The sequence below is a fragment of the Eptesicus fuscus genome, chromosome 23, assembly GCF_027574615.1.
Source record: "Eptesicus fuscus isolate TK198812 chromosome 23, DD_ASM_mEF_20220401, whole genome shotgun sequence".
Classification (NCBI taxonomy): domain Eukaryota; kingdom Metazoa; phylum Chordata; class Mammalia; order Chiroptera; family Vespertilionidae; genus Eptesicus; species Eptesicus fuscus.
The window spans coordinates 25,239,883-25,250,490 of record NC_072495.1 but is presented as its reverse complement, the minus strand read 5'-3'; the positions used below and the strand labels follow the sequence as shown (position 1 = coordinate 25,250,490).

Sequence of the window (10,608 nt, the reverse complement as noted above, 5' to 3'; positions counted from 1 at the left end):
CCTGGCGTCGGCCCCCTAACGCCCATTTTACAGATGAAGAGACTGAGGCCAGGGGGGCGATGACTTCCCCAGGGCCGCCCAGCTCACGACGGGCAGAGCCAAACCTCCCGCTCGGCTCCGACTGAGGCCGAAATGCACGCTTCAAACCTCCAGACTCCATGCCTTCTCCCCATGCGAGAGATTTGGCGCGGACAGCTTTTGGGAATTACGAAGCGCGTTGAAAAAAAGTCCCTAGCCTGCCCTGACCAGGCAGTTCAGCTGGTTAGAGCATCGTCCCGATACGCCGAGGTTGCGGGTTTGATCCCTGGTCAGGGCGATACAAGCATCAACACACAGGTGGAACAACAAAGCGACGTCTCTCTTTCTCTCTCTCTTCCCCCCTTCCCTCTTTCCCCGCTTCCTCTCTCTCTCTTCCATTAAAATAATAATAATAATAACCTCCGAAAAAACCCCCACAACTTAGCATCTACTCTGGTGTAACCCCCAGCCAGGTGCTGTCCATAGCACAAATGAGTGTCAGGCTCCACCCACGTCCTCCGAGGGTGGGGAATAAGACCCGTCCCCGCCGAGGGACCAGGCAGACGCAGCCCATCTGGGCCCCGGAGGGCTGCCTGGAAGAAGTGGCCCTGGCGCCCCTGATTCCCCTCGTAGCGTGAGGTGCTGTCGGCACCGCCGTGGCCTGCACGCCAGGGGCCTGGGTCCCACACCCCGCTCTCCTGCAAACTCTCTCTGCGGAGCCCCGGGCAAGGGCTTCACCTCCCTGAGCCTCAGTTTCCCCACCTGGAAACTAAACCATCTGTGACATCCTAGGAGAGGCTCCTGGGTGACCATGAGCAGAAAGCGAGGGGCAGGGGGTGGCACAGGCCGACGAGTGTGGGAGGAGGCGCCTCGAGGGGCCCTGGGCCGGCCGGCGGCTGGATCCTGGGCTCGCTGATGAGCAAGTGGGTGGCACGGCCACCCGGGGAGGGCCCCCGGGGTCCCGGCTCCGCAGCCCCCTGCCCCGGCGGAGGGTGCCCCACGCGGGCCCCGACGGTCCCCCTCGCCCGGAGGCCGGTCGCATCCCCAGCAGGCCCCGTGCGCAGGAGAGGACAGGCTGGGGATGAGGTCACGGCTGGAAGGGGCCGGGCTGGGGCTGCCACTCCAGGGTGGGGCCTGGGGTCACGACCCCGGGAGCAGGCAGCCAAGAAGGGAGGATGCCTTCCGTGAGGAAGCTGGGGAAAACACACACACACACACAGCCGTGCGGGGAGGGAGGGAGGGAGGGAAGAAAACAAACTCGGAGGCCGGAGCCGGTCTGGAGCTCGCCCGGCTGCGTTTCCCGGGGACCGGAGCCACGTTGCCGGCGGCTCACCGCCCGGCGTCCCCGAGCCCCTGCCCGGCCTTGGCCCCCCGAGGCCCAGCGCACGTGGTGCTGGACATGGACAGGAGAGGGAGGCTGGGCCTGGGGCGCCGAGGGGCCCACAGCACTCGGGGAGCACGGACCAAGTCAGGTACCACAAGAGGGGAAACTGAGGCAGGGAAGGGGCCCGTCAGGGTAGGGGTTTAGTGTCTCCTAGACTCTGCCCCAACTTCCTGTTTCCTGTGGGGTGGGGCTGAGGTTCTACCTCGATTGGGGGTGACTGCAGGGTTGATGGGGGTTGCGGGGGGCAGAGGGCGGTGCAAGGCCTTAGAAGTCCATGCAGCAGGATGCTGGGGAGCGGCTGGGCCAGGGGAGCGGGGGGGACGAGGTGGGGGACCGGCCACCGGAGAATCAGGACATCTAGTGGGAGACTCGGGCAGGGAAACCCAGGGGGTCCCTCCGCGGGGCACAGTGGGCCCCTGGTCCAATGGATTTGGGGTCCATGTCTAAAATCCAAGCTGAGTCAGGTGACAGGGGTCCGAGAGACGTGGGGGTGGGGCTGGAGGCTGACCCAGAGTTCACGTGCTCCCAGTTGTCCAGGCCCTTGTGCAAGAGGCTGGGGGGCGGGGGGGGGGGAGTGTGTTGTGAGAAGAGGGAGGTGAGCTGCAATACCCTGGGCTGTGGGGTTGTCTGAGCCAGGCTGGGGGGTGGGGTGGGCATCCTGGGGGTACATGCTGACCACAGAGCAGGTGTATGGGAGGGGCAAGGGCCTGGTGGGGCCTTCTTTGCCCGCCCCCCAAGGAAGACACAAGGTATTGGGGGGCAGGGACAAGGAAGGAGAGCTGGCCTGGGCTCTCCTAGCCTCCTCCCTGCTGGGAAGTACCCGGTGGGATTGGCAATTTTATTGCCCCCACATCCCAGGTCCCCCGAACATGGGGTAAGCAAGCCTGCATGGGGCAAGGGGGTGTGTGTATGGGGCGGGGGGCGGGGACGGCAGCAGGCACGAGGGCCGTCCTGGCACGAGGAGGGAGGGACGCCTGGCTGGGCAGGTCTGGGATATGGCAAGGAGCAGGAGTGGGGGGCACGCCTGGAGTGTGGGGGAGGGGCGGGGGGGAGCACTGGGGGCCAGGGAAAGGCCGTGGGGCTCCCCGACCTTGGAAAACCAGCCCTCCCGCCCTCCTTTCTGCTCAGGGTCAGGTGGGAGGGCCGTGGTGGGGTGCCAGGAGAATGAGCTCGGGGGGGCCCCGGATCCCTGCTCTCTGACCAGCACCCCCCACCTCATGTTAACTAAATGCTTTTCACACGAGAGGAGCCGCTGTGCTCCTGTCGCCCTGGTCCCCCCAGATAGAATCTGCGGCCCTGCCTTCCGGACGCGGGAGGCACCTTGTGGGACCAGGTGCAGGGCAGGTGGGGAGGGGCACACGATCTCCGTCCTCCCCCCCCCGCCACCCCTCTGCATCCGGAGGAGGAACGCCAGGTCCGACTGGCTAAGCCCCTCGCCGTCTCCCCTTCAGAGGTCCTCCCCGTGGGAATGCGGGGCTGCCCTCCATGGAGGGGGAGGGGGGGGGCTGTAAAGGGTTGAGGTGAAATCCAGACCCCAAACCCCCAAACCCCTTCCGAGAAGCTGTCTGTCCCCAAATGACCCAGTCACAGCACCCCCCACCCCCATCCTCCCAGCCCCCTCCCCAGCCATGCAGGCGTGCTGATGGGGTCGGGGGGGGGGAGGGCGGTCCTGGGGGACCCCCGACAGCTGTTGCCTGGGAGCTCCCCTTGGCCCAGAGGCATCGGCAGGTCCAGGGAGGCTACTTAGGAGGTGGCTCCCTGCGGGCGCCCACGTTCAGTTCCGCTTTATTACCGTCTAAAGTCCAGGCCGGGTCCCAGCCCCTCTTCCTGGAATCTCCTCCTCAGCCAAACCCCAAGCCTGCCTCCTGCCCACTGTCCCCCCAAAACCCTCCATCGGGGGGGAGGGGGGGGTCACAGGTGCCAGCCTCCATCTGCTTGCTTAGTCTCAAGCCACCTCCCCAAACCCAGGTGAGTCAGGGCCGTCTGGGGCGCCCACGACCTGGGGACCCCTGATGACTCGGCCTGGGGGACCCTCCCCCGCCCCCCCCTGCGTCCCCATCTTCAGGGCAAGCCACTCAGGAAAACCACAGCGCGTTTTGTCGAAGGAGAGTTCATTATAATTTTATCAATCAGATTCTTAGAAGAGGGAAAAAGTCTGGTCTCCCCACCCTCCCCCCCCCCCCCCGCTCGCTCCCCCCCCTTTCACTCTCACTTTCTCCCATTCATAATTTCCTATGATGCACCTCAAACAACTTCCTGGACTGGGGATCCCTGCTAAATATAGCCGTTTCTCTGTCTTACAACACAGGCTCCAGTATATAAATCAGGCAAATTTCCCATTTGAGCATGAACCTCTGAAAACGGCCGGCATCTGAGGTCTCCTCCGAGGCCCGCTGGAGCGCAGCCCATAATGAAGGTCTTGGCAGCAGGTAAACCCGCCGCCCGCCCCGCGCCGGCGTCCGCGCCCCGCTGCGAGCCAGCGAGCACTTGGCCATCGGGACGGGACACCCACCCGCCGCCGCCGCAGACAGATGGACGCTTGGGGCGCCCGCGCAGCCGGCCCGGCCGCTGGAGGCGCTGGGTCCCCGCGGGGCCGGCCGGCCTGGGGAGCGCAGGCACATGGTCCCGGCGCCGCCGTGCGCCTCGCCCGCCCGCCCGCCCGCCCGCCCGGGGGCCAGCAGGTTGGCGGGCCAAGGAGGGGGCGCCGCAGCCTTCCTCCACCTCCTGCTCCTCCTCCTCCTCCTCCTCCTCCTCCTCCTCAGTCCTGCCACGCTCCCTGCTGCCTTCCTTCTCCGCTGCCTCCCGGACTCACCCTCCCTCTTTTCTTTCTTTCTGTCTTTCCGCTTTCTCTTTTCCAACTGCGTCCCCGGCTGCTCCCGGGGAGGGGCGCCGGCCGCCGCCGAGCCGCTTGCAAACTCTGGCCGGGCCGCGAGCAGGTGCCGCCTCCATCGGCTAATACCTGAAAAGCTGCGGGCTGTGCTAGGTGAGCGGGGCCCGCGGAGGGGACCCCCAGGTTTCCCGGGGACTCGGCGTGGCCTGGGGATGCTGGGCGGAGCGGGGTACTCCGGAAAGTGAACTTGAGGTTGCCGCTGTCCCAGCTGCAGGGGTGAGGGGGGGGGGGGAATCCGAGCACCAAGCTCCTGCACCTCACCCCACCCCAGCCTCCGGGGTTCCCCAGCCTCACTGGTCTGCTCACCCCGGCCCCTGCCCCTGAACCACCTGGGGAGGCCCCTCCGAGGGGACCTGGGAGGGAAGGGGGGACGCGGGCGCCCTAGGGGAGGGGCGATCGGGGACGGGCCCCAACAGCTCCCAGCTCTCCTGCCACCTTTCACTTTCTTTCCTCCCCCGCCCACCTGTCTGCCCGCGACCTTTTCCCTTTTCTGGTTGCACCATTTCCTCTTCTTCCCCCGAGGCTCCGGGGACCTGTGGGACCCCTGGATTGTCCTCGCCCCCCACCCCTTCCCGCCCCGCCGACCCAGGGCCCGGGGCAAGGAGTGGGAGAGAGAGGGGGAGGGCATGGAGGTGAAGTGCCGGGCAGGGCTGGGGGACAGAGTTTCCAATGAGGATTTGGGGATGGATCGGGGAGCAGGGCCACAGACCTGGATGGAGTTCAGAGTTCTAGTGGGAGGGGCCGCATCGGGAGAAGGACAGAGATAGAAGACGCGGGGCGGGGAGGGGGACCGAATTAGGGGACCCAGGACCCAGGGAGCCCACGTCACGTGACAGATTTGGGAGGGGTGAGTGGGTCCGTAGAGAACCTATAAAACAACGCGTAGGAATCTGACCGTCCTGGGAGATGGGACAAGAGGGGTTTTGCTTGTGTTTTGTGTGTTTGTGTGTGTGTGTTTAGACCCCCTGGGCCGGGGGCCACGGGGGCTTCCCAGCCAGAGGGCCGGGGGGCCTCGGGGCTGGATAGATAGTTGGTGTCCTTCTGGGCGCCCGCTCCCAACGGGGTGACAACAGCTCAGGGCCTGCCCCTGCACCCCTGTTCTCAGGAAGAAGCAGAGAGAGATAAGGGGGGTGGGGAGGGCAGCGGAGACAGAGTTAGCCATCCGGAGAGAGGGAGACGCACGGGGCAGGGCCACGGTGGACACTGAGTACCAGCCGGGCCGCAGGAAGCTGGAGCTGGAGGCCGGGAGGGGGCGCGGTGCCCCAGGGCCCACGAGGGCCACCCTCTGCCCGGAGCCCCCCCCCTGCCCACCCCCCACCCGCCTGCTCCTGACTCCTCCTCGCCTGTCCCCAGGAGTCGTGCCCCTGCTGCTGGTTCTGCACTGGAAACACGGGGCGGGGAGCCCCCTCCCCATCACCCCCGTCAATGCCACCTGTGTCACCCGCCACCCATGTCACAGCAACCTCATGAACCAGATCAGGAACCAACTGGTGCAACTCAACAGCAGTGCCAACGCCCTCTTCATTCTCTATGTAAGGCCCCCCGCCCCCGCCGCTCCCCGCCCCCCCGCAGGCCCCGAGGAAGGAGGGGGAGGGGAGAGCCGTTTGTGGCACTGACCTGGGCTGGCAGGGCGGGGCTCCTTAGGGAAGGGACCCTTCTGTAGCTGGAGGGAGAGAACGGGGAGGGGACTTGGTTCAACCACCCCAAACGCCCGCAGCTCCCGCCCCACCCCCCAGCCCAGGCCTGGAGCCTGGCAATCACTTTCCCAGGGTGCCCGGTTAGGTGGGGCAGAGGAGGGGGGAGTCACATGGAGCCAGAGGCCCATGAGGGACAAAGGGGACAGAAGTGGGGGTGGAGGGGGGGGTGCCGCTGGGAGTGGCAGTGGCTGTGGGTGTCGGGGGGCGCCGAGCCCCCCGGGAAGACGGGCAGTGCAGTGGGTGAAAGGGCACGCGGGTGGGCACCTGCGCCCTATATGGTCCCGACCGAGGTGATGCTGCTGTGTCTTCCCTGGTTCAGGCCCTGACCTTTCCCAAGTGCATTCACCCCGTGACTGCTCCCCGCCCTCACCATCATCCTGAGACGCTTGCAGGACAGGAGTGGGGTCCCTAGGCCATCGGTGGGAAACTGAGTCCCGAGAGCTCGCCCAAAGGGCTGGGGGGCCTGTCCCCGGCTCTCTCGTCACTCACCCCCCCCTCCTTCCACCCTTCTCTGCTCCTCAGTACACGGCCCAGGGCGAGCCGTTCCCCAACAACCTGGACAAGCTGTGCAGCCCCAACGTGACGGACTTCCCCCCGTTCCACGCCAACGGCACGGAGAAGGCCCGGCTGGTGGAGCTGTACCGCGTCATCGCCTACCTGGGCGCCGCCCTGGGCAACATCACGCGGGACCAGAGGACCCTCAACCCCACGGCCGCCGGCCTCCACGGCAAGCTGAACGCCACGGCGGACACGCTGCGCGGGCTGCTGAGCAACGTGCACTGTCGCCTCTGCAGCAAGTACCACGTGGGCCACGTGGAGGTGGCCTACGGCCCGGACACGGCGGACAAGGACGTCTTCCAGAAGAAGAAGCTGGGCTGCCAGCTGCTGGGGAAGTACAGGCAGGTCATCGCCCTGCTGGCCCAGGCCTTCTAGCCGGGGGCCGCGGCCTTCCCCTCGGGGGGCTCTCGTGCGGCGGCCGGGGGCCCGAAGCCTCACCGAACCCAAGTGCCATCGGCCGGCGGAGCCCGGGGGCGTCCCGGTCGGCCGGCGGGCGCCCCTCCGGGGAGGACTGTGCCGAAACCGAGCAAGAGTCCAAACTCCCGTCGTCGTCGTCGGCAAGGCCGGTCTCCAGCCTCTTCGGGGAGATCCGGCCGGGCCCTGGGGTGCCAGGCTGTGAGGGGGCGTGTGGGCTGGACTTCTGCCCCACGTGTCCCCGCGGCCGGGGCCTTCGTGGCCGAACCGAACACGTGATCTCCGGCGACCCTGACCGCGGGCGAGGCAGCAGGGTCGGGGGGATGGCCCGGCCCCCGGCGGAAGGACCGGCATCAGTGCCTTTGCTGCCTGCCGGGTAGACTTGGGGAGGCTTGGGTGGGGCAGGCCACAGGGGCTGGGGTCCCAGGACCCCGGGGGCCTCTGGGAGTGTGGGGCGTGGAAGTCGGAGAAGGGAGCTCTGGTGGGAGATGTGAGGCCGAGGGTGCCAAGGAGGTTCCCGGGGAGGCAGCGAAGCCGCCCGCGGGCCCGGGAGGGGAGACGCTGGGAGGAAGCGAGGCCCTGAGAGCCGGGACGGGCTCCCCTCCCTCTGGCCCGCATCTTCCCCGCGGCCCAGGGCGGCCGGCCGGCCGGCCAGGGAGCTGGTGGCCGGACCCGGAGGGGGGGTATGTGGAGGCAGGCAGGTGGCACAGTCAGGTGAGGAGGGTGGGAGGGGACCCAGGTCTTCCCTCTGGGGGAGGGTCTGTCCTGGAGGGGAGGGACGGCGTCGTGCCGAGTGGCAGCTCCCATCCGAGGCCTCTGGAGGCCCCGTGAGGTCACACAAAGGTACTTGAGGGGGACAGAGGCCGTCTCTGGTCCCCAGAGCAAGGGGACAGCAGAGCTTGAGGTCAGGGTCTCGGGGGAGCGCCTGAGACCCCAGAGTGCTGTGTGTCTCTGACCTGGCACAATTGTCTATTTATTATGATGCCCTATTTATATTAACTTATTGGTGCTTTTGTGGCCAAATGAACCCCCCTTTCCCCGTTCTCTACCCAATAGAAATAATAGGGTGGCCCCGTCTCGGGAGCCAGGGCCGGGGCCGGGCCTCAGCAGGGCTGGGCTGGACACGGAAGATGTTACACGTGGGATGAGCCTTAGGGGCGAAGCTCGGAGAAGGCTCGGAATCCGAGAGAACTGGTCAGCCATCCCTCCACCCCCCCCCCCCCGCTGTGTTTTGGGGTGTCGGGATCCTGACTGCAAGGCAGGCTGGGCACGCTGTGGAGAGGCTAGAGGGGGGCCTCTTCCCAGGGCCGCATGCTGCTGGGCTCCAGGGGGTCATTCAACGCTGTTCTCGGGGTGCCCCTGGAATTGTGCAGAGAGGGGCGGTGGGCCAGGCAGCCGGGGTGACCCGCCTGTCCCTGCGTCCTCGTCCCCACGCTGCCCGCCTCTAGACTAGCCGTCGAGGGCGGGGGTGGGGGGGCTGGAGCAGCCCGGACCCAGCAGCACCCAGCAGCTCGCACACAGCGGGAGGCGCCTTCTCTGGTGGCCCGAACACCCACAGAGGGCGAGCGGGTGAGCGAGCGCGAGGGCCTGGCTGGCCCTCAGGAACGGGGCAGGGCAGGGAGGAGCCCCCGGCTCCGGAGGCCGGGGAGGCCCTGGGATGCGGACCAGGGAGCTGTGGTCCCTCCTGGCCCCCCTCCCTCCACGCCCCCACCCTCGTCTGGGCTCCCAGGCAGGGAACCCGATCTTTTCCTTTGTGCTGGGGCCAGGCTAGTGGAGAAACGCCCTCCGGGCTCGGCTCGGAGCTGGGGCAGCTGCGGAGAGCAGAGCAGCGTCTGGGCTGCTGTCCGAGCAGCTCAGCCAATGCAGTTACCGGCACTTTGCACCTCTCTGTCTCCTCTGAGTGCTTCCCCCACCCCACCCCCACCCCCACCCCCACCCACCCCCACCGAGGGCAGGTGAGCAGGCAGCAGGCAGCAGGCCGGCCCTGGGCCCGGGGTGGGGGTAGATGGTGGAACTGGAGTTGTCTGCCTCTTTGGCAAGACTAAGATGTAAGGGGGGGTGTCAGGGGCCATGGAGATCCCATGTTTTCTGATGGGTTAATGGGTTCGAGTCTCAGCCTGCTACCCGCCTCATCTCTGGCTCAAAAGGCTTGGCTGGTGGGTCGCACATCATGTCATCACCCCGTGGACACGAACAACCCCCCCCCCCCCCCCCGCCCCCTGCAATGTCAGGCCAACCTGGGCCGCCTCTGAGGCTCAGGGACCAGCACAGCCCTGGTCCCTCGCTCCGCCCCTGCAGGGCAGCCGCTGTCCTGCCCCTCGTGGTTCCTAGGCCGGTGCAGCCCGGGTCACCGCCGGGCCCAGGAGGAGGGCGAGGGCCATCGTGTTGCATTTTACTGAGAGAGGAGCATTGGGGACCTTATTTATTATTTAAACCGTCAAACAACAAAGCACCGCTAGTTTATTTGTCTCTCCTCCTTGTTGTCCTCCCCCCCCCGCCCCCCATCTTGTCCCCTCCGTGGGGACGTCCCCCCTGACGGAAGCAGCCCAGCTCTGCCCGGATGGCGCTCCAGAAGAGACAGCGTGTGGGGTTGGAGCTGGGAATCCCGCGAGAAGTTCATTTCCTTTCAGATGGTACAGATGTTTTTACCTTCGGACCACCCCCAACCCCCCCCCCCGGGCCCCCCCAAACCCCAGTACCTGGGCGTCTCTCCCACCCACACGCCCTCCCGGATTTCCCGCGTCCTTTCTGCTGGATAGGACTTGGCCTTGGGGACAAATTCCTCTGTGATGAATGTACGCTGTGGGAATGTTTCATACTGACAGAATTATTTTTATTTATTCAATGTCATATTTAAAATATTTATTTTTTTATACTGAAGGAATCCTTTTTTTTTTTTTTTTTAAAGAAGAAGAAGAAAAAAAAAAAAAGAAATTAATAAAGAATCTGCTCTTGGCAAGCTCTCCAGAGTGTCCTGATTGGGGAGGTGGGGCGGGAGGGGTCGGGGAGGGTCTCTGTCCTGTGCACGCCGCGCCGCCTCAGATGGGGCCAGCGAGGGCGAGGGCGAGGGAGGGGCTGCCCCACAGAGGGGAGGGGTACTCGCCGATGTCTTTGCTCCTTCACTCCCAGCCCTTCATCACCTCTATCTGTCGTCCCGTGAGTCCCGAGTCACCGTCCCCATTAAAACAGAGGGGGAAACTGAGGCTCAGAGCGATGAAGCCACTTGCCCAGGATCACAGCTGCTCAGGGCCCCCCTCGAGCGCCACCTCCCAGGCTGTCTCCCCTCCACGGAACCTCAGGGAAGACCTGGACCCGTGGCCGGCAAACCGCGGCTCGCGAGCCACACGCGGCTCTTTGGCCCCTTGAGTGTGGCTCTCCCACGACATACCACGGCCCGGGCGGGTCTATGTCGAAGACGTGGCGTCAGAAGACGTTGAAGTTTAAAAAAACGTGGCTCTCCAGAGACATTTCGATCGTTGTGCTGTTGGTATTTGGCTCTGTGGACTCACGAGTTTGCCGACCACGGGCCTGGACCATGCCAGCTGCCCAGGCCTCTGCCCTCAAGGAGTGGACCGTGACCATCCGCGGGGGAAGTGCGAGCAGCGGGCGTGAATGAATGAATGAAGGACTCTGCAGCAGGAAGTTCA

General features: G+C 65.9%; 1 protein-coding gene across 1 annotated transcript; it reads left to right on the top strand.

Moving 5' to 3' along the window:
- Positions 1-3,769: 3,769 nt before the first annotated feature.
- LIF (LIF interleukin 6 family cytokine) lies at positions 3,770-6,954 on the top strand. Its single transcript, XM_054712627.1, has 3 exons — positions 3,770-3,831; positions 5,646-5,824; positions 6,512-6,954. The coding sequence occupies exons 1-3, from the start codon at positions 3,813-3,815 to the stop codon at positions 6,920-6,922; spliced, it is 609 nt and encodes a 202-aa protein (XP_054568602.1). The 5' UTR covers positions 3,770-3,812; the 3' UTR covers positions 6,923-6,954.
- The last annotated feature ends 3,654 nt before the right edge of the window (positions 6,955-10,608 follow it).